Raw genomic sequence first — 25,780 nt, 5'->3', positions numbered from 1 at the left:
TTGACCATGTCCCCGTGCTCTGTGAGATCGTTCACATCGCTTGGTACCGTTGTAAGCTAGATAGTTGGCCAACACTTCAGCATTAAACTTTACTCCTACACGAACCACTACAATATATAGCGTGCAGTAATGTTTTCTTGTTTTCTTGTTTTTCAGAAAAACGTGGTGAAGAAGCAATGCACTCACAACATTGGTCGGGCTCGAGTTGTGAAAATAAAGGTAGGTGTTGACAGTCAGTAAGCCAATAGTCGGGTTCACGAGTACTTTACCCACAGTATGGCTGGTCGCTGAAATTCTCTGAAAATACAAAACAGCTTAATCGTACTAAAATACCAATCTTTTTTGTTCAAATGGATTAAATGACAAGACGAAGTTACATTACTGGTAGAAATATCACAGCTTTAATGGGATATTATTGCTAATAACGAGGATATGTGTGTGGTAGTAAACTGAAGAATGTCCGGTGTATGTTTACTAACACCATGTCAAATACATCACTGCGAAATTTTGTGTCAACAACTGTAAAATATTGATAGATGTTTCTGCTTACAGCGCTAAGTTTATGAAACTAATCACTGCGTGTGGATTGAAAGACATTCTAACGTGACAGGTTTAGTTCTAACACCACCGAGATAATCCTCAGACCGATTCTGAAAAATAACAGTAGCATTCTGTAGGTAATGGGGTGATCCTGGATGGTGGAGTGTTATAGGTATGGTATGTTTGTTGTTCTAGGTTGTTTCTTGTTTAGACAATAAACATCAGAGTTGGTGCTTATTTCTCAATAAAGACTGACAATTGCTCTGCGGTGTTTCGAGGCCCCTTACATCTTGTTATTGTTTCTCATCAGAAGGAAATCAAACTTGCACCAATAACATGGCATCCATTAGCACGGGAAGTAATGCTGATCTATCTTGTATCTAATGAAACCATTCCTGATTTATCGTGTGACGACACTTTAGATCAAACCCATCAGCAGTCTTGACGATAACCGATGTTTTCACAATTTGCTTGAAAATAATTTCAAGCAACATACATTTTGTCGCTTTATGATAAAAAATAGAAAAGTTAACGCATTGACTGTACTTGACATGTCGATGTAGGCAGCTTCGTCTCAATCCTTAAAAATCAATGTTTTTAAACTTGTATTGCCGTCGATTCTGTTGTCTCGTTTCTGTTGGACACAGATATACGTTAGAATTAAGGATACCAGATTAATCGTTACTTTTTTGTACTCTCTCAGCTTCCTTATAGTATATATCTAATTGTACACTAGTAGTCCCCTATTCTTATTTCACTTTGGAACATTTTCATATTTAATGTGCTAAACCATTTTACTTCCAAGCAATTGGTCTTAAGGTAGTGAATACTTTGAGGAATTATGAGAAATTAATTAATACTCCCTACATACAAAAACAAAACCATGTGTATTTTACCTTCCCCGTACTAATACAAAATTCCCCGGGCGATAGTTGTACCCATCCTTGATTATAACAATTGTACCCGAGCCTAAAGTTGTACTCAGCCTGTCTATAACAATTGTACCCGAGTCTATAGTTGTACCCAGCCTGTCTATAACAATTGTACCCGAGTCTATAGTTGTACCCAGTCTGTCTATAACAATTGTACCCGAACCTATAGTTGTAACCAGCCTGTCTATAACAATTGTACCCGAACCTATAGTTGTAACCAGCCTGTCTATAACAATTGTACCCGAACCTATAGTTGTACCCAGCCTGTCTATAACAATTGTACCCGACAGAGTTCCCTAAATATTATCTGTAGCTTCATGTACACTTTTTGATATGTCATTACCGTTGATATCTATAATCACACACATTAACATCACCTCTGCACAATCACTGGATTCCTTAAGGTTCCTTGGGTTGATAAATTAGTGTGGGACGCGGTTTTAAAGAGTTAATCTTTGTAAAAGACATTTAAATAATAAATGGGTGACCTTGGTGTTATTGCAGTTCGACAGGAAAATTTTCTTTAATTCTGTCAACAAATTGTCAATTACGGCCTGCACCGAAGGCATGTTTAGTGTATCCCGAGGTGTTAACGTCAATCTACGGTTTGTTCTGGAACGACATTGTAACAAAATATTAGTACCGGCACCATCACGTTGTCAGCTCGTGCGTGGCGTGTCTGATGACAGAAACTTGGAGAGAACCGTGTAACATTGATTTTGAAATTAGATATAAACCACTGTGACTCGTGGTATTACTAATTAAGAAATATATCATTGATAACATAAAGCTATTATTTTATTGTGATTATTTTTTGTGAGGAACTGTAGAATTTAGACCTGTATTCGGATTATACACTGACCCAAAATGTAGACCAGACAAGTTCGGGAAATGTCAAAGATATTCTCTTTAATTATCTTTTATATCTCTAAACTCATAAAACTATAGCGTATATGAACCTACAGTAACATACTTTAATGTAGTAATTATTATTAATTGAATACAATACAGATATATATGTTTATTATACATGATAAATCACATAAAACCCATAAAATAGTTAACACAGGAAAATAATTTTCGAAAGAAATAAATAAAACGAAATTGGTTATAAGCTTAAAATAATCATAAAAAATGTTATCTTGTCTCATTAATTGTTGTGTTACTCATGTGACTAGGATGGTCACGCATGAATGATCTCTCCCCCTACTGGTGAGAACTCGGACGTTACGCAGGCACATCTGTATCACCGCTTATAGATTATCCTAGACTCCAAGATAGATGGGCCCGGTGCACATCCACTGTTAGATTGATGAGCGTTATCAAACGTTTCCTCGCGGCTTGTGAAGAGGAGTGGGGCACCCTGCACCAGTCTCTATAGAAGAATTCCAGCATTCTGATCAGGGTAGAAATTAGTAGGATTAGGGGGTAACTAGTGTTTGATACCACTTTATTCATGTTAAACTTGTCATGTTAGTGTCTTGCTGGTAGTTAGAAAGGGCCACGTCACCCAGAGCTGTAAAGAATGATTACTCTTTGTCGTGAAATAAATTCTATTCAGGCCCTTGAAAGAAACATTATCACGCTTAAAAACACCTCTTCAATCGGTGCTCATTCAGGATCTTAGGGTGTTTTACCTCTATTTTTATAACAGGAAAGGATACAGAATACGAGACCCTTAGAAATACCCTTAGATATTCTATGGACATCCTAACGGTATGTGTTTTCCGTGTGATGTTTGATGGTACTTGTAGAAGTCCTAAGCTGGTACAACAATTACCCAAGGTTTGTGTACCATCAGTACAACAATTACCCAAGGTTTGTGTACCACCAGTACAACAATTACCCAAGGTTTGTGTAACAGCTGGTACAACAACTACCCAAGGTTTGTGTACCATCAGTACAACAATTACCCAAGGTTTGTGTACCAGCTGGTACAACAGCTACCCAAGTTTTGTGTAACAGCTGGTACAACAATTACCCAAGGTTTGTGTACCGCCAGTACAACAACTACCTAGGGTTTGTGTACCAGATAGTACAAAAAGTACCCAAGGTTTGTGTACCGCCAGTACAACAACTACCTAGGGTTTGTGTACCAGATAGTACAAAAAGTACCCAAGGTTTGTGTACCACCAGTACGAAAACTACCCAGGGTTTGGGTACCAGCTGTACAACTACATTAGCATGTTAAAGTCCTTCTCTCGTATTTACTGTATAACTCTTGTGTCGTTAATCGCACTACATATCAAAAGTGATAAGCCCAGTAGCGTTATATAGACCTAAACAGATTTAATTTGTGTACCCATTTTATCTGGGAAAGTTGGGAAAATGTGGAACTTATTGTAACAGGTATCAAGATTAGTGTTGAAAAATGCTGAAGGTTGCTTAGTATTCACTTACTAATTAACAAAGAAATATTCCTGCTTTGTCTCATTCTAAACATGCCATACCAAAGTAACCCGTTGTCTAAAAATACCTAAATTCTACCTCGAGGAAGCACAGACTAATGAGGTTGTACATGCAGCTGACATTTCATATTTCCTGGAGACATTTTTTCTCTATGAAATGAGGTCTTAATGTTGTACGCTATGCAGTTGCCATTCCACTTCCAGTTTGAAATTCCCCTAGGTTACATTGACTTTTTCCTACCCTCCACATCTTCACTTTTGATGTATACAGGAAGCTTTCCTCTAAATTGCTTTTGACAGGAATGTCACATTTCCTTTTCCTCAATGCGGAGACTTCCTTGGAGAACTAACGTATACAGTCAACATAAACGTAAAGTATCTTTCGCTGTAATATGGAGCTTCTTTAGGGAGTTATATCACTTATAATTAAGGATACCCTCGACAAACCGTGTCACTTTCCTTTCTTTGTGTAGATTATACCTCCAGCCTTCTTCATACTGCTGTCATTGAACTCGCTAATTTGGTCGCAATGTCCCTGGAGTGTAAGCTAGCAGCGCCATTGTTTAAAAGCTTTGCCAAATTGTAGCTGAGCGATGGAACTCCGCCACAAATGGATACAGACACTATATCTATGTGTATATAATGGATGTGCTGGAGTATTCCTCGTTAAAACCTTCACAGTTAACAAAATAACAAGCAATTTATCATCAAAAGGTTTACTTGTATATTTTTTTATTAGATTCTAGCTGTGTTTTAGAACTTTCCCACACTCTCAATCAGACAGGCTTTCAAGTCTCGATGTTGTGTCTGTCGGTGATTTCTACCAATGATAATTATTAGAATTTTATCAAAGAATCTTGAAATCATAAATGAGTGATTCTGCCGTTCTTTTCACCGAAAGCATATTGAAGACATTGTCTTGGCATCGTTTGTCTAAACAGCATTGGAAGCACGAGTTCTGTTACTTAATTATCCGGCCCCTTTGTAGACTTCCAGTGCAATGATTGGAGTCATGTATACATTCTATTATAAAGAGTTATGACAAATTTCTCAAGGATTTCCGAATTTCGTTTCATCAGATTGCTGGCAGAGGGTGCTCAAAGTTATGAGGAAGGAAGAAACAAAAAAAGATAGAAGAAAGGACATTTATTTAAGGAAATAATGGAAGCTTAGATCGTTTCAAAGAAAAACGGAAAGTAATTTGTGAGGTGCAGGGCTAGGGGAGGAAGCCCGTTTTCTGAGAACATTGGCAGGGCTCCATAGCTACAGATGGAATCAAATTTGATTTTTTTCTCTGCGTGTCGGTTTATCTCTTACGCTGCATGTCAGCATGCGTAAAGTAACAAAACTCCATTTTTAAGGGTTTCAAACGCTTGCCAAATCGGCTCAAAAGAAACATGATTTTCGTGCGTATGTTTGCCATCTTACACGGCCCCTACCTTGAATGTTTGTAGAGAAAGCATGAGAATTTGGCGTGTGTCGGTTTGGAACCAAACCTGGGATATATAGTTCCGTACATGCCAAGTATGCCGTTGGTATATGTAAATAGCGACCAGTGTACATGTATCCTGGTTTGTGCCTACATAATGATAAAGTGAGGGGTGACATTAAACAAAGTCAGCACATAGGTCACTCTACCTCCTAATGTCTTCTGGCAAACACTAGTTTCATGGCACTTGTGATTGAAACTTGATCTAAGAAATTGATGGTTGTAAAGCAGTAGTAGAACCGTGTAGTATTTTATCTTAATGCCTCTTGGCAACCATCGGTTCCTAGACCTTTGATGTTTGGATAGTGTACTCTTTTACAGTAATGTTGGTGTAGTATATTTAGTACAGTAATCCGCTCCTAGAGTACATCTCGCTGTCCATTCCTTATGTGTCCGGAACAAAGCGGAAAAAAAATCACAATAAAGATGTTTTATTGAACCAAACAGGAGATGATTTCGCCGAATCTGGTATAGCATCATAATTCAACAGGTTAAAACAACATCCAAGGTTACATACGGGTCTTTTTCTTCGTTCGCCTTCGGCGGGGTAGTGTTTAGACGTCATACTGATGTCCACCCATCCATATATCTGAATCACTGATTCAGAGTAGATACGCGATGATGACAAAAAGAATCGTACACTCATCTCTGCTTTCTCAGCCACAGACCGTCACACAAACAACGTCAACCACTGAAGCAATACGTCATACTATCAGTCTCTAACAAATATGACGGCGGAACTGTCTCATACCGTTTGCGGTTTTAAAATAATGATGATGAGTTCTCGACATGCTTGCCAAAACAAAGACTACACATAACTCTCCGAGTTACTTATATGTACGTGTAGTCATAGTTTGCTTAAACCTCAATACTGCATTATTCCCTGTTGACGTCAGTACAGTAAGACGTAATGCTGTAACACTCCGCTCTTCGTCTTCAGATAGTCAGGTTCATTGTCACGACAGTAATTCTTCCTGAAAAATCAGAGTAATTAGAATTTAACAAACCCCTTTTTCTTTTACAAACATGATAAAAATTGTAGTTTGGTGCTGCTTGTGAACCAATCATTGCATGATATCGATTAAAGCCACAGTTTCTTAAATCCGATCTGTCATCACTTCTGTGTTTTTACAAATTATCAACTAAGGAAGGGGGATGGGCATTCATATAGAGGTCATTTAACATTTTTTTGTTTGGACGATACGTGTTCATTAAAAGTAAACGGCAACTTCCCAACGACAATCCTTTGACGTTCAGACATTAAGACTGGTGTCGTTTAAAATCTAGTCTGAACAGAAACACCATATTTAACTACTGACTGTGATGTCATGGTTTCAGTTCCGACGTTTTAATTTCTGTCGTATTTTAAGTTTACCTGTTTTCGAAAGAAATAAAACTGACTGTTATAGGCTTCAAGTTTTCTTTACTGTCAACTTCAATCAGAGACTTCCATTAGAAGCAATACATCCGTTAGTTTTCTAAATCACGATCCTTTAAGACAAGACAAAAGTAACCAGCAGGACTTAAGTTATCTAAATACGGACATGGTGTCCACCCTAACAGTACTACTCCATTTTCTAGCGATAGTAACTGGAGAAAATCAATCGCCTCCATGGATAGGTGTGATAATAGTACCTAACTCGCTGATCATGATTCCTTAGTTAGTCCGTTTTAGGTGTGGCCGTGTATCTATGAATCAGAGGTATGTTATGATAAGTAAACAAATGTTAGAACACAATTACACATTGCCTGTAGATTCGTACAGAATGTTGTCTTTTGTCAGATTGACAAAGAATCTGCTGATGTATTACGTAACCGCCGTCTTCTGATACAGAGTAACGGTACTGTGATTTTTTTTTCTGAGAACGAACACTTCGTACCTTGGTACATACACAGGGGAGATAATAGACTATAACGTTGTCATTCAGATATAAACCACCTTTATATCTGTACCATTATACTCTGATAATGTCGTTTAGTGTCCCTGTCAAGGACATTGCTTTGGTAGTAACAGAAATAGTATCATGTCTGCTCATCCAAAAAGAATGACATTGAAAAACGACTGAAGGAAGAAACTGCTATTCTCAAAGGCAAGATATTCTTCTCCTAGTCAAGATTCTAGTTGACAGACACAGTGTTCCTGTCGGGTATAAACAGACACAGCGTTCCTGTCTGGTAGCTGTTACACTGATATAGTGTTCCTGTCTGGTAGCTATTACACTGATACTGTATTCCTGTCTGGTAGCTGTTACACTAATACAGTGTTCCTGTCTGGTAGCTATTACACTGATACAGTGTTCCTGTCTTGACAAGATGGAGAACACTATCGTACAGGTAGTTTATACAGGTGTGAGGACAACAAGATGGGGAACACTATCGTACAGGTAGTTTATACAGGTGTGAGGACAACAAGATGGGGAACACTATCGTACAGGTAGTTTATACAGGTGTGAGAGACAACAAGTTGGGGAACACTATCGGACAGGTAGGTTATACAGGTGTGAGGACAACAAGATGGGGAACACTATCGTACAGGTAGTTTATACAGGTGTGGGGGACAACAAGATGGGGAACACTATCGTACAGGTAGTTTACACAGGTGTTGGGGACAACAAGATGTAGAACACTATTGAACAAGTAGTTTATACAGGTGTGAGGACAACAAGATGGAGAACACTATCGTACAGGTAGTTTATACAGGTGTGAGGGACAACAAGATGGGGAACACTATCGTACAGGTAGTTTATACAGGTGTAAGGACAACAAGATGGAGAACACTATCGTACAGGTAGTTTATACAGGTGTGAGGACAACAAGATGGAGAACACTATCGTACAGGTAGTTTATACAGGTGTGAGGACAACAAGATGGGGAACACTATCGTACAGGTAGTTTATACAGGTGTAAGGACAACAAGATGGAGAACACTATCGTACAGGTAGTTTATACAGGTGTGAGGACAACAAGATGGGGAACACTATCGTACAGGTAGTTTATACAGGTGTGAGGGACAACAAGATGGAGAACACTATCGTACAGGTAGTTTATACAGGTGTGAGGGACAACAAGATGGGGAACACTATCGTACAGGTAGTTTATACAGGTGTAAGGGACAACAAGATGGAGAACACTATCGTACAGGTAGTTTATACAGGTGTGAGGGACAACAAGATGGGGAACACTATCGTACAGGTAGTTTATACAGGTGTGGGGGACAATAAGATGGGGAACACTATCGTACAGGTAGTTTATACAGGTGTGGGGGACAACAAGATGGAGAACACTATCGTACAGGTAGTTTATACAGGTGTGAGGACAACAAGATGGGAAACACTATCGTACAGGTAGTTTATACAGGTATGAGGACAACAAGATGGGGAACACTATCGTACAGGTAGTTTATACAGGTGTGGGGACAACAAGATGGAGAACACTATCGTACAGGTAGTTTATACAGGTGTGAGGGACAACAAGATGGGGAACACTATCGTACAGGTAGTTTATACAGGTGTGGGGGACAATAAGATGGGGAACACTATCGTACAGGTAGTTTATACAGGTGTGAGGACAACAAGATGGGGAACACTATCGTACAGGTAGTTTATACAGGTGTGAGGGACAACAAGATGGGGAACACTATCGTACAGGTAGTTTATACAGGTGTGAGGGACAACAAGATGGGGAACACTATCGTACAGGTAGTTTATACAGGTCTGAGGACGACAAGATGGGAAACACTATCGTACAGGTAGTTTATACAGGTGTGGGGGACAACAAGATGGGGAACACTATCGTACAGGTAGTTTATACAGGTGTGAGGACAACAAGATAGAGAACACTATCGTACAGGTAGTTTATACAGGTGTGAGGACAACAAGATAGAGAACACTATCGTACAGGTAGTTTATACAGGTGTGAGGACACCAAGATAGAGAACACTATCGTACAGGTAGTTTATACAGGTGTGAGGACAACAAGATGGGGAACACTATCGTACAGGTAGTTTATACAGGTGTGAGGACAACAAAATGGAGAGCAGTGTGACTTTTTCACTATTTAGCTGGATGTCGATACCAATTTTAAGATTGAAATAACCTTTACTCGTAAGTAAATTTTGTTTGTACGATGTGATATCGATGCGACACAGAAATATGAGTTTATGGTATTTCTAAGCATGGTGTTGAACTTAATATACTAGTAGCTTATATGTCAAGGACATTAAGTAAAGATTTATACTATGACAGGAAATAAAACCAGGAGTTAGATTATCGAGTAGGAAGCTTTTTTCCTGGGTGAATCAATTAAATTTGCACGTTTGGTTAACTTTCGCTTATCAAAATTTGGTTTCAATTGACTTTTAAAATTGTTTTGTGTTTTTCTTGTGAAATTTAATAACTTTTGTTTTTTTATTGCCTTCGATGCATATTGAAAAGGTATTAAATCACCATCTGGTATAGTTTTAATTTTGAAATATCTAATATCTTTAGTAATAAATTTCAGTTCTACAAACTAAACCGTCATATTTCAAAGAAATATTTTATGTAAATGTACACCTGTAAATTTAATGAATTCCTGCATTGCTGGAAAACAATATCATATATTCGTTTATTGTCACTAGAACTTATTCAAGCTTTTAAATGACATGAGCATCTGTTGTGTGACGGTGTGCGACGGTGTGCGATAGACAGCACCTGCCCTTTAGGACACACCCCGTAGCTGTTGTGTTGGTCCACGACATAGCCTTACAGGCCAGGTTATAATGTGATTCCGCAATCCAGTAACATTATCCTGCAGGTATTTAAATGGGAATGGACTTACAGTAGATTCTTGTTTTAGATGTATTGATGTAACACACAAACGCCTCGTGAATGGTTTACAGTTCACACACAATACCTCGCTTCTTCAACGATACTGCTGACAACAGAGTGTGTCGTGTGTGCCACGATTACTCCGAGGTAAATTGACCTCTGACCCCTACACCAAGGTGTGATGGAGATTTCCTCCTCCCAGTCTCGCGGACACTCTGTCAAATTGAAGAAAGTTTGGTTGATTTTACTGGAAATTCTCACCTGCCTGAGGTGGGACGATTGACCCACTTTAGGTGTAACAGATGACTATTAACATTTCATGGTATTTTCTGTTGAACTGTTAAAACTGCCAGCTGATGAATTCAGAGCCCCAGGTCTCTCTTTGACAGATGGCGAAGATGATAGAATCGTCTGCAGTTAAAATTGTATATAAATCTTTTGATTCCCTAAAGACTTCATCACAATGTAGGAGGTCTATTTCATCTTTTTACAGACTCGCCGCTACTCTATGTTCACTGCTATCGTCTATTTTCACTGCTATCGTCTATTCTCACTGCTATCGTCTATTCTCACTGCTATCGTCTATTTTCACTGCTATCGTCTATGTTCACTACTACCGTCTATTTTCACTGCTATCGTCTATTCTCACTACTACCGTCTATTTTCACTGCTACCGTCTATTTTCACTACTACCGTCTATTTTCACTGCTATCGTCTATTCTCACAGCTATCGTCTATTTTCACTGCTACCGTCTATGTTCACTACTATCGTCTATTTTCACTGCTATCGTCTATTCTCACAGCTATCGTCTATTTTCACTGCTACCGTCTATGTTCACTACTATTTTCACTGCTATCGTCAAGTCTATTTTCACTGCTATCACTGTCTAGTTTTACTACTGCTATCGTCTATTTTCACTGCTATCGTCTAGTTTTACTACTACCGTCTTTTCTCACAGCTACTGTTAACATTCTATTTTTCACGGCAATCGATTTTCATTGCCACAGTATATTTTCACATTTTTACAGTCTTTTTTTCACGGCAATACATTTTCACTGTTACTGTCTATTTTAACTGCTAGACTAATTTAACTGCTTCAGTTTAATTTCTGTTCCGCCGTCTATCTTCAATGCTGCAGTAAATCTACCGTTTGTATTCCTCTTCTAACCTTATATTCTTACAGTTACAGGGTTTCTCACCATCTACCATATATTCTCAATAAATGATTGCCAGATGAAGCACAGGGCAGTCAAACATAAAGTAAGATGTACGGTAAATCACTCAGTAAGACACAAAGTCAAACATACAGTAAGACACAAAGTCAAACAAATAGTAAGACACAAAGTCAAACATACAGTAAGACACAAAGTCAAACATACAGTAAGACACAAAGTAAAACATACAGTAAGACACAAAGTCAAACAAACAGTAAGACACAAAGTCAAACAAACAGTAAGACACAAAGTCAAACAAACAGTAAGACACAAAGTCAAACAAACAGTAAGACACAAAGTCAAACAAATAGTAAGACGCAAAGTCAAACATACAGTAAGACACAAAGTCAAACAAATAGTAAGACGCAAAGTCAAACATGTAGTAAGACACAAAGTAAAACACGTGTGAGGTTGAAGGATTCGGCGCCAAAACCGACAATATAAATAATTATCGTGTAATTTTTCAGACTTACAATAAATTTGAGATAAGATATGCGCTTATAGAGATAGACAGAAGCACGGAGTCAGAAGACGGATAAATGAATCGAAATATCAGATAAAATAACACAGAAATATGGAGCCATGAAAGACGGTTGAGATGAAAGAGAAAAATCTAGTTGTTTTCGAGCAAAATTCACGAGGAAAAAAAAATTGATCCACGTAATGAAAAATGGATGCGCGTTTGTGATGATGAAGTGTAAGAATGCTGAGACTAGTTGTACCATCTGTTACTGGATGTCCAGTTAAAGGGTCCACAAGGGCTATAGGAAGTGATGCTCATCACAGGTCATTTGTTATGCAGTCAATGGTGCAGAACACCTGCTCACAGGGCTCCACCTGCTCCTGATCAAGGAACCCATTCATCGGAAATTGACAAATCAAATTTATACAAATTAAAAGGGATTTTTTACATATGTAAAATGTTGATTAGAGAAGTGTAGGTGATGTTTTTAAGCAGGGTTTCTTTTGTTAGTGATTTCATTAAGTGTGTATAGACACTTTAAAATGTCAATATGATGTACTTTATATGTAAATACACACATCAACGACATCAGGGCCAGCAACATCATCCTGGTAGTCATCATACATCTAGGTTTTCAGGTCACAACATAAGTACATATAGTGAAGAAAACAAGTCCAGAGATACAATGACGAGGGCATTTGTTTAATACTTTGTAACGAATAATGAACATCAGTCAGGGCGTTACATGTATTAGGTACATACACATACTATTTTTGGCTAAACACTTTACTCTGAGTATGTCTTTATGAAAAATCTTTTGTATTAAAAAAAAAAAAAAAAAGGGAAAAGAATTCGATTTTTTCAAAATATGAACAGCAGTACAGAAGTAGTACAAATATCCAAGGGAACGAATATAATATTGTAGGTAGCTTTATACAATATACTCGTCACAAAATACTTGTCAAGTGAAAACTCCCCAATAGACAAGTCAAGGACAAAATATATTTAGAATAGACAAGTCAAGGACAAAATTTATTTAGAATAGATAAGACAAGGACAAAATATATCTAGAATAGACAAGTCAAGGACAAAATATATCTAGAATAGATAAGTCAAGGACAAAATATATTTAGAATAGACAAGTCAAGGACAAAATATATATAGAATAGACAAGTCAAGGACAAAATATATTCAAGGACAAAATATATTTAGAATAGACAAGTCAAGGACAAAATATATATAGAATAGACAAGTCAAGGACAAAATATATTTAGAATAGATAAGTCAAGGACAAAATATATCTAGAATAGATAAGTCAAGGACAAAACATGTTTAGAATAGATAAGTTAAGGACAAAATATGTTTAAAATAGATAAGTCAAGGACAAAATATGTTTAAAATAGATAAGTCAAGGACAAACTATGTTTAAAATAGATAAGTCAAGGACAAAATATGTTAGAACTCGATACGTCAAGGACAACAATACGCACTGACTGCTGAGAGTTCTAGAAGGGTAAACGTCCTTCATACTATGGAAATCAAATCCCAATAACACGAGAAACTACGAGACATACCACCCAGATTAGTGGCTTGACTGTAGACAGTCATTTGTTGTTTATTCAAATAACATCAAAATATCTCCTTACACGTCCTGTTTATTTAAAAGCATAAATATAAAAGTATAGAAAAACGTGTAAAAGTAGGTGGTATTATATTTTTTTAAAAATCCTGTTTTCTTAGAAAATCTAGTTAATCGCGTGACTTGCGTCCTGTTATTAATAAAGGTAGGTAATTGAGACTCGAGGTACTCGCCAAGGTCTGGCTTTAAGGTGTTGACTTGGTTACCTGTACTTTACCTGTATAATAATATAGATATTAGGAATAATTATGATCTTGTTTACTTGTAAGATGAAATAGATGATGATTTGTTGGTTGACTTACTTTGACAGTTTAGTTTACATGATGAACTTTGACACTGGTACACTGACCATGTTATGCCTCCCTGTTTCATTATCATTGCCAAATCTTTCATTTTCCATCTGCCCAAGTACTGACACTCATGCGTTAAACCTTATCCACTAATTGCTCATCAATTATTCATGAATCAGACTCATACCAGGTAGAATGTATTGTTCTGCCGGGAGGACACAGAACAAAGCACTTCAACACAGGCAAACTTTGCTCTCAAATTTAATTTATTTCTAATAACTTGCCGTAGAACGTTCACTGACAGAGTGACTTATTAACACCATGCTCTTTGGTTTAGGAAACTCGATGGATGAAAGACTTTTTCTATTGCAGTGCTGCATATTTATGGAAGAGATAAGAGATTTCACCACATCTTCAGAATGGGTGTCATTAAAAACTTCCCAGTTTTAGGTTATGGTAGTTGAAGCATTAATTAAGAAACGAATTTATTTGTAAGAGCAGATGTATGGGAACCACCTTGTCTCGACGTACTGATGAAATAGCAGAGACGATCTCTGTGATCAGTGATGTAGAGTACCTCCAGAACCGGGTAACTACTCGATCGTGCTGCGTTCATGACGCAATCTTTTAGTAGTTCTTTTCTCATGGTTTTGCAATTTAAAAACCATCACTAAAATCTTTAAAGACATTACAAGCTTGTTTATTACATGAAAAAAAGAACTACAGTATGAGAAGAGGTTCAGCATGGTAGTTAAAAAACCTCACAGCTGCTGGAGAAAAAATGATGGTATCTATAAGATAGCAATTGTGATGAGCACGACATTCATGTTCTGATCGTCGAGTTCACTCCTAGTCTGATAGCATTCAGAAAACTTAACCATTACAAGACATCAGCTTGTTAAATCGGAGAATTGAATTTTTATCACACAATATGAGGCGTGGAGTAGAGTATGTCAACTGTACACGTTCCGGAGGTCTGGTGTAGAGTATGTCAACTTTACACGGTACGGAGGTCTGTTTTAGACTGTTTTAGTAGTCTGGTTAAGGGTAACGTTAACTGGTTTAGGATATGTTAACTATACCCGGTCTGGAGGTCTGGTTTAGGGTATGTTAACTATACCCGGTCTGGAGGTCTGGTTTAGAGTATTATAACTATACCCGGTCTGGAGGTCTGGTTTAGGGTATGTTAACAATACCCGGTCTGGAGGTCTGGTTTAGAGTATTATAACTATACCCGGTCTGGAGGTCTGGTTAGGGTATGTTAACTATACCCGGTTTGGTGGTATGATTTAGGGTATGTAAACTATACCCGGTTTGGTGTATTGTTTTATTGAAATCTGTTCGCGGCTTATTTTCATTTAACACCTCCGATTTAAATATCTTCGTAAACACACCTGAATGTACTTACTTCATAGTTATCCCTTTATCTGTCAAAGATGGCTCCGACTTGCTGAAACCCATGCTATGATAGATCACGTGATGTCTCAAGGTCATGAGATCAAGTCTTCCACAGTACGTGATAATTTGTTTTTTAGTCATCATCAGATATCACAGCGGTAATATAGATAGTCAGGGCAAAAGACAGGGTTATTGGTATTGTATTACGGTACTGGGTTTGTGACTTGTATTTTATATACATACTATTAACATTTGTGTAAAGACTTCACAGATATTGATAAATACATCAACACGTTAGATTTTGTCAGCACCACAAAATGTAGCACCAGGTGACAATCTAACGACCGAGGAGGGAACTATGTACTGTGTACACACGTCAGAAACACAAGCTTAGTCCCATAAAACTACCCACATCGTATCGCATCATACCATACTACCCACATCATATCGCATCATACCATAATACCTTATATCATATCGCATCATACCATAATACCTTATATCATATCGCATCATACCATAATACCTTATATCATATCGCATCATACCATAATACCTTATATCATATCGCATCAAACCATACTACCCACATCATATCGCATCATACCATAATACCTTATATCATATCGCATCATACCATAATACCTTATATCATATCGCATCATACCATACTACCCACATCATATCGCATCATACAATAATACCTTATATCATATCGCATCATACCATAATACCTTATATCATATCGCATCATACCATAATACCTTATATCATATCGCATCATACCATACTACCCACATCATATCGCATCATACCATAATACCTTATATCATATCGCATCATACCATAATACCTTATATCATATCGCATCATACCATACTACCCACATCATATCGCATCATACCATACTACCCACATCATATCGCATCATACCATAATACCTTATATCATATCGCATCATACCATAATACCTTATATCATATCGCATCATACCATAATACCTTATATCATATCGCATCATACCATAATACCTTATATCATATCGCATCATACCATAATACCTTATATCATATCGCATCATACCATACTACCTTATATCATATCGCATCATACCATAATACCTTATATCATATCGCATCATACCATAATATCTTATATCATATCGCATCATACCATAATACCTTATATCATATCGCATCATACCATACTACCCACATCATAACGCATCAAACCATACTACCCACATCAAATCGCATCATACCATAATACCTTATATCATATCGCATCATACCATAATACCTTATATCATATCGCATCATACCATACTACCTTATATCATATCGCATCATACCATAATACCTTATATCATACCAAACTACCCACATCATACCAAACTACCCACATCATACCAAACTACCCACATCATACCAAACTACCCACATCATACCAAACTACCCACATCATACAAACTACCCACATCATACCAAACTACCCACATCATACCAAACTACCCACATCATACAAACTACCCACATCATACCAAACTACCCACATCATACCAAACTACCCGCATCATACAAACTACCCGCATCATACAAACTACCCACATCATACCAAACTACCCACATCATACCAAACTACCCACATCATACCAAACTACCCGCATCATACAAACTACCCAAAGATGCAAACTTGAATCAGCATACGAATTATCACTATCAAATATCATGAAATCTAACCAAGTTATACTTCAAATACAATTCCCACTTCTTAGAGCAAAATCATGTCTTCTGTGACAATGGTGGTTTGTAGTTGTCACCTCTTATGACAACGGTGTTTCGTAGCTGTCACCTCCTGTGACAACGGTGTTTGGTAATTGCCTTCTCCTATGACAACGGTGGTTTACAGTTGTCACCTCCTGTGACAACGGTGGTTTGTAGCTGTCACTTCCTATGACAACGGTGTTTTGTAGATGTGTCCTCCTATGACAATTGTGTTCTGTAGATGTCATCTCATGTGACAATGGTGTTTTGTAGTTGTCACCTCCTGTGACAATGGTGTTTTGTAGTTGTCACCTCCTGTGATAATGGTGTTTTGTAGCTGTCACCCTTTGTGACAATTGTGTTTTGTAGTTGTCACTTCCTATTACAATGGTGTTTTGTAGATGTCTTCTCCTGTGACAATGTTTTTTGTAGCTTTTTTCGTGTGACAGAAGGTTAGAGCTTTCCTGTGTTAATGATTTTGTGTAGTTGATAACGTGGCAATATTATCAAGTATGGCATGGTCCAGTTCAAATAGTGACAGGTAGATACATGTGACTGCAGCGATATAGAGATAGTGTCAGGTAGATACATGTGACTGCAGCGATATAGAAATAGTGACATGTAGATATATGTGACTGCAGCGATATGGAGATAGTGACAGGTAGATACATGTGACTGCAGCGATAGAGATAGTGACAGGTAGATACATGCGACTGCAGCGATATAGAGATAGTGACATGTAGATACATGTGACTGCAGCGATATGGAGATAGTGACAGGTAGATACATGTGACTGCAGCGATATAGAGATAGTGACAGGTAGATACATGTGACTGCAGCGATATGGAGATAGTGACAGGTAGATACATGTGACTGCAGCGATATAGAGATAGTGACAGGTAGATACATGTGACTGTAGCGATATAGAGATTGTGACAGGTAGATACATGTGACTGCAGCGATATAGAGATAGTTACAGGTAGATACATGTGACTAGCGATATGGAGATAGTGACAGGTAGATACATGCGACTGCAGCGATATGGAGATAGTGACAGGTAGATACATGTGACTGCAGCGATATGGAGATAGTGACAGGTAGATACATGTGACTGTAGCGATTGTGACTGAAGCGATATAGAGATAGTGACAGGTAGATACATGTGACTAGCGATATAGACATGGACAAGTTTTGAGCGAAAGCCTCTCAGTCACTGATACTGGTGGTGTTCCCTACAGACCACATAAAGAATTGCTTTATCGTACACTAATAGTTCACCAGCTTGAGAAATGCAGATGGACGTAAGAACGATTGCTTATGCTAGGGCGTGTTGCGGAGTATATCGAAATCTAATCCTCCGGCACACGGAACTGAGCTACTCTATATGGTGTCGCGTCAATGTGATATCTCACAGTAAGTGGGGAAGTCAGGTAATCAAACAAAGATCTCCCAGAATAGCTAGGAAAAGTCGGTAAACAGAATCATATAGATTATCATATCGAGGACAAGTCGGTAAACAGGCTGGTAGAGTTTACTGTATATCGAGGACAAGTCGGTAAATAGGCTGGTAGAGTATACTGTATATCGAGGACAAGTCGGTAAATAGGCTGGTAGAGTTTACTGTATATCGAGGACAAGTCGGTAAATAGGCTGGTAGAGTTTACTGTATATCGAGGACAAGTCGGTAAACAGCCTGGTAGAGTTTACTGTATATCGAGGACAAGTCGGTAAATAGGCTGGTAGAGTTTACTGTATATCGAGGACAAGTCGGTAAACAGGCTGGTAGAGTTTACTGTATACCGAGGACAAGTCGGTAAATAGGCTGGTAGAGTTTACTGTATATCGAGGACAAGTCGGTAAACAGGCTGGTAGAGTTTACTGTATACCGAGGACAAGTCGGTAAATAGGCTGGTAGAGTTTACTGTATATCGAGGACAAGTCGGTAAACAGCCTGGTTGAGTTTACTGTAAAGCGGGGGAAACCTTCTTGTCACCTCATCCTACACCCAGTCATCACTACCTACACCCAGTCGTCACACACTTCATCCAGTCACCACATCCTACACCTAGTCTTCAATACCTACACCCAGTCGTCACACCCTTCATCCAGTCACCACACCCTACACCTAGTCGTCAATACCTACACCAGATCGTCATACATTTCACTTAGCCGCAACATTCTAGATTCATTTTCTTGGGGGATTTAATCATGTAACAGTTTTGATATAATCTATAGGCTTTATAGGGGTATTGGTATTTCAATATTTAATGAAGCGTTTTCGTAATATGTTTATATTGATTTTTGTGTATTTTCAAGAAAATAACAATCATATTGAAGTTAAGTATATTTGTTATCACTGTTACATGTAATTTTAATCGTGTGTTTTGTTATGTGATCCAATAGGAAGTATTGTAGGTGAGTATGACCTTCATCGTGATAGAGACGCCATCCTTGTTATGACTTTGGTACCAGCTCTTAGAGTCCTTGCTGATGGCTAATTAACAACATGAATTGGGGATCGTATGGGCGAGCGAATAGTAGAAGCTGGCAACAGCTTGTGTTGATCATCAGCGTATGAAATAGGGACAAATTTTGCACAGACTGTGATAATGTGTTATGTAAAGCGTGATGAGGACAGCAGCTGTACAGGCTATTCATGACCCCCTCGTGGCAATTGATCCCCCTTCAGGAATTTTGTTTATAGTTTAACACGCAACAGATATCGGACACCTGTTTAGGTGCACAATCTTCTCTCCTATTACACAAGGAAATAACTAACACATTTTAAAGTATTAAACCATTTTTGTGTTTTATTTTTAACGATTTATTGTCTCCTTATTATTTATGTGTGTCACTACTTTCTACAACAATAGTTAGATGTTATTTAACTCTCTAAACACGTCAAGTTAGCAATAAAAATATTTTAAAGCTTCACGCATTCATAAAATTTAAACTGCACACCAGTTGTTTGTTTGGTGTTTGGTGATGATTAACATTTTATGTAGAATTCTATCAATCTATTTCTATAAAGATAATAAACCTGTTGATAACATGCTATATGTAATAGATGATTAAGTATTTAAATATTTTCCTGAAATTGTCAGCTTTGCATATTAATTAGCGACATTTCACTACCGGTCATACCATAACTCCCCAAACAAAGCACACCTGGGTACAGAACAGGTCAACTTGTCCTCGGAATAGGTTTTTTTTGTGTTAGAAATAGTTCACTCACATTCTTGATTTGTACACGGTATTTCTTTCTTTCTAGCGAAATCTCGCTCCATTTTCTCACTTCAGCTGACAGAAATACTTTATAAAACAGCCACTAGTTACGTAACCTCGATCCATCACACAATTAACCTTTTAACCAGTGTAGTCACTCTCAACCCATCAAATTATGTTTACAGTTGTGATTGGTCGAAGGTCTCCATTGTTTCCATTGATACGTCATAACTTCATGACGTCGTATGAATTGTGACGTCACCAAGGAAAGATATATTGTATATAGAGTGTGAATGCTGACAATATAGATTCACGAATAATTGCAAAAACTTTTCAGTTATATCAGAAATAGAATCTTATAATCGTGTATCTATCACTCACTGTACCTGTCACTCAGTGTATATAATACTCAGTGTACATAATACTCAGTGTATATATCACTCAGGATGTGCATTTGTATATTCTCTAGCCATTTTAAGTAGCGGTGTAATTTTCCTTGTTCCTGATGGATGTGTATTAAATCTTATGCCCTACTTCGTTTCTCGTAAGGCCATAAATTATTTCATTTCTAAATATTTCAATCAATATAATAACACAAGACGGACATTCTTATATATAATCTACAATTAGGCTAGTGATTGCAACATGTAAGTATGCATCGCTTTGATACGGAAGTATTTAACGAAAGCAAAAAGTGGGATTTGTATTAATACAATAAAATGTTCGATATACGTGAGACACCTTGAACTTGGTCCTAATGATCACAACAGGCTCACTCCGCATCAGAAACAAAAAATGTCCACAGCCTTCAAGTGTCCTTGATCCAAAAAGCGTGCACTGCGTTTAAATTGTAGAAAAACTGAAGATTCAGAATAAACAATCCAATTCTACAACAAAAAAATCATTGGAAACTTAATACCAAACAACCCCCACTGTACCAAGAATATTTACAAATTATCAAAATAGCAGAACATAGAAAATTGGGTGGGTGGGAGGGAATTCAAAACACGCCCGTATTGTTGTGTAACAATCTCGTCGATGACCAGTACAGGTAAAAATCCTACAGGTGTGACCACACTAAACTCGCCCAGCACGTGAGCACGCGCGTAAACTTAACCGCGCTTATCGCCCCACCCATGATTAAAATATAACGAAATGAAATTTATATTTTCGCCCGTATCTTAAACGTTAAACGTTTCTACCGTGTACGGTGCCATTATTCAGGTCACTTCATTAAAATTTCAAACGATTTGATATCGACATGACGTAGCGTAAAAGTGCTGTTTCTTTGTTGCTGTTGTTGCTGTTGTTGTTGTTGTTGTTGCTGTTTTAGCGAATTAAACGAACTTTTATTAACCAGTACTACACAGTCTCTATCTCGTCTACCTGTTTTATCTTGTCTGTGATTACACCTTGTTTGAGTTTAGCCAGGTTATATTTGTCAGATGTAGTTAGAAGTATTTGAAGAAGATGTAACCCTATTTTATTGTTTCGGATACCTAAGAATTTACGTTTGATTCCAAATCACAGTTTAGGTCTCACTAATGATATTTCTGTAGCACCTCTCTGTGTACTAACGTATACCGACACATGGGTCTGACACAAGTACAAATGACCTTCTTAAGTAGCTTATAATGGAAAGTCACTCTTAGAAGGACCATGGTAGGTAAACGAGGGTGTACTCTTATAATTAAGTCACAGCAGGACCCCTTCAAGAAGGGAATGAGGGATATGTAAACCACTGTCCACACCTGAGGTCAAATCTGTGTGGTCGGTTGTTGCAGTCGAAGTGCATAACCGTCTTCACTTTAAGATGATCCGAGTTCGACACCACGACTGAAGGTGGAAGTGTATTGAGCCATGTCCTAGCTGATCATGTATGTTGTGGATACTTAATAGTCCATCCTCGACACTCTGAAAACACACATCATACACTGTAATAAAGACAAGAAACTGTCTCCTGTTAGTTCTTAGGATGTGTATGTCGTATGTGTGATGGTCAGATATTAGGATGTGTATGTCGTATGTGTGATGGTCAGATATTAGGATGCGTACGTCGTGTGTGTGATGGTCAGATATTAGGATGTGTTCGTCGTGTGTATGATGGTCAGATATTAGGATGTGTTCGTCGTGTGTGTGATGGACAGATATTAGGATGTGTTCGTCGTGTGTGTGATGGACAGATATTAGGATGTGTTCGTTGTGTGTGTGATGGTCAGATATTAGGATGTGTACGACGTATGTGTGATGGTCAGATCGTTTTTTTCGGATGCGTTGTTCAGTGTTATGTTTACAGTGACGTATGACCCCACCACCTTTGATGGAGGAGCCGTCTGACCATCCAACCCAAACTGACCAGGGTCAGATACCGCTGTGATGGCCAAGATCCATCACATACTATGGTTGTGATCAACTGCTGCAAAATTAGTGGCCGAGTGGTGGGGAATGAGTGCTTCATCCCGAGTGTGATATCCACAACATTCAACAGAAAGATAGTATCAAACACATGTCCTATATATGTTTATATCTGAAACCTGTACCTATTAATCGGTCCTTCATCCTGATTGACATTTGCAGATAGTGCAGTTAAGTGCATATTTCGATGTAACAGTTGACAAAAGCTCTATCACGGCTGAAAAGTATGGTTTTCTTTAATCCGTAATCCGATGCTTATTATTTCAAAACTGCTTTTCGTAGATTTATTTTTCGGGGAAAAGCATTTTATCGGATAAAGCATCCAAAGGTTTGCAGTATTTTCACGGTCTGATATTAGTACAATTGTTAAGTGCATAGCGCCATCTCTTAATATGTTTGGACACGAATAAGCAAGCTCTATTTGACAAGCTGTGAACTGACAGGACGTGCCCTCTGTTGTAGTCGGAGAGGACCTGCCCCCTGGTGTAGACTGACGGGGCGTGCCCGCTGTTTCAGATTAATGGGGTTTGACCTTTGTTGTTGACTGACGGGGCTTGCCATCTGTTGTTGACTGACGGGGCTTGCCCTCTGTTGTTGACAGACGGGGCATGCCATCTGTTGTTGACTGACGGGGCTTGCCCTCTGTTGTTGACTGACGGAGCTTGCCATCTGTTGTTGACTGACGGGGCTTGCCCTCTGTTGTTGACTGACGGAGCTTGCCATCTGTTGTTGACTGACGGAGCTTGCCATCTGTTGTTGACTGACGGGGCTTGCCCTCTGTTGTTGACTGACGGGGCTTGCCATCTGTTGTTGACTGACGGGGCTTGCCCTCTGTTGTTGACTGACGGGGCCTGCCCTCTGTTGTTTACTGACGGGGCTTGCCCTCTGTTGTTGACTGACGGGGCTTGCCTTCTGTTTCAGATTGACGGGGCTTGCCCTCTGCTGTTGACTGACGGGGCTTGTCATCTGTTGTTGACTGACGGGGCCTGCCCTCTGTTGTAGACTGACAGGGCATGCCCGCTGTTGACTGACGGGGCCTGTTCCTGTGATCCCCATTACGGTGAGTCCTAATTGACTACCACCACAGATTTTGTAATGGATCCTAGGTTATATGTTGTATGTAGTATTTTGTTGACTGAGGATGTTCAGCTGTTCATGTTTATTTGTCTTGGCTGTCAGCATATGTTGAGACTGTATTTAAGATAAACTGAAATTTAGTTTAGTTTTGATCGTGTTGATAGGATGAGTTTTGGTGCTACTTGTTGGTTACATATGTACTATTTGTAATGGATTTGAAGTATCAAACATCAAGCTGATATGTCAAATCTGGATCTCTGAAGTGCTTATCAGTGTTTGGTGCTATCATCAGGATTCAAAAACATGTTAGTGATAGACTTACAGTCTTTCACAAATATCCCTCGTTCCACTCTGAGGATCTAATGAATGTCAGTGTTACAGCTATAGTTATATCATGTAAAATCACATCATTATATACATATATATATGTGTGTCCCTAGCATCACTGACAAGTCTTAAAACAACCAAACCTTATGACATACTGAAATGTATTTAAGTGTGCTATTCGCTTGTGTACGAGTGTGTGTGTGTGTGTGTTTTTTTTTTTCTTTTTTCTTTTTCTTATCGAAACTAGGTAATCTCCGATGGTTGGTTTGATTCCCACAACCCATAACCCCGCGTGTAAAGTTTAACAGTGGTTAAACAGTAATTTCCTACAAACAGTAGTGTATCAGTGTGATTTGTCGGTGTAATTTCCTACAAACAGTAGTGTACCAGTGTGATTTGTCGGTGTAATTTCCTACAAACAGTAGTGTACCAGTGTGATCTGTCGGTGTAATTTCCTACAAACAGTAGTGTACCAGTATGATTTGTCGGTGTAATTTCCTACAAACAGTAGTGTACCAGTGTGATCTGTCGGTGTAATTTCCTACAAACAGTAGTGTACCAGTGTGATCTGTCGGTGTAATTTCCTACAAACAGTAGTGTACCAGTGTGATTTGTCGGTGTAATTTCCTACTAACAGTAGTGTACCAGTGTGATTTGTCGGTGTAATTTCCTACTAACAGTGGTTTATCGGTGTGAATTTTCGGCGTAGTATCCTTTAAACACAGAAGTGTAATTTTTGGTGTAATAAGGAACCAGCAGAGTAGTTTATCAGTGCGATTTGTTTTCCCACTATAATAAAATAAAAAATAGATAAATTCACGCTAGTGTGATAGACTTTTTATTAGTATGTAGTCCATATATAGTTGGTAAAATTCTGATGGAACTGATTGCAATAATGGTATATTGTTTACTGTGCGTTTGCATCCAGTCGGAGTGGATTGAAAAATGTCCAATTTATGACCATCAGACATCATTTTTAGCGGACAGACTCTTTTCTGCCCGTTAATTTACTTCCTGTTGATATGCTTTGATGTCTGGGGGCACTGTTATCTGTTCTGTCATCCGAGGGAGACAGATGGTTACCACAAATAGACAACATACACTGATGTAGGCACGACCAATACACACACATCCTAGCAGCTCTTTATTCACATACATATCAATTGCATGATCTGTCAAAGCTTTCAAATAATCACGACTGAATTTATTGAAATTTTGATAATATTGCTTTTATCGCTGTTTCTATGAACAGCTGTAGAAGGTGTTAAAACTGTGACAAACATCAAGACACGCTAAAGATATAAATCAGGAATGTGCAAAGACGTATGGAAAGTGTCTTGATACAGTCCCGGTTTTTACTTTCCATGTGTCCTGATACAGTCCCGGGTTTTACTTTCCATGTGTCCTGATACAGTCCCGGGTTTTACTTTTCATGTGTCCTGATACAGTCCCGGGTTTTACTTTTCATGTGTCCTGATACAGTCCCGGGTTTTACTTTTCATGTGTCCTGATACAGTCCCGGGTTTTACTTTTCATGTGTCCTGATACAGTCCCGGGTTTTACTTTTCATGTGTCTTGATACAGTCCCGGGTTTTACTTTTCGTGTGTTCTGATACATTTCCGTGAGTGTTTCAAAGACACGTGCACGGTATCAACTGTGACTGTACCAACACCAATATTGCACATGTAAAATATAATACGGTACTGTACCAATACACACGTAAAGTTAACTGAACCAAGTCAAGTGAATGGAATTTACCGTGACTGTACCAAGGCAAAGACACACGTACT

The 25,780-nt window shown here is 38.3% G+C and overlaps 1 protein-coding gene across 1 annotated transcript in view; it reads left to right on the top strand.

Moving 5' to 3' along the window:
- LOC132549070 (kinesin-related protein 12-like) overlaps positions 1 to 25,780 on the top strand; it is a 118,423-nt gene that overhangs the window by 57,842 nt on the left and 34,801 nt on the right. The window contains exon 4 of the mRNA XM_060212970.1: positions 157 to 219. Coding sequence (XP_060068953.1) covers positions 157 to 219 — 63 coding nt within the window. The remainder of the gene's footprint in view (positions 1 to 156; positions 220 to 25,780) is intronic.

Source organism: Ylistrum balloti, unplaced genomic scaffold (assembly GCF_031769215.1).
Source record: "Ylistrum balloti isolate Yb309-2 unplaced genomic scaffold, AGI_CSIRO_Ybal_v1 Utg370042, whole genome shotgun sequence".
Classification (NCBI taxonomy): Eukaryota; Metazoa; Mollusca; class Bivalvia; order Pectinida; family Pectinidae; genus Ylistrum; species Ylistrum balloti.
The sequence above is the reverse complement of the archived record's forward strand: the minus strand, read 5'-3'. Positions and strand labels throughout refer to the sequence as shown.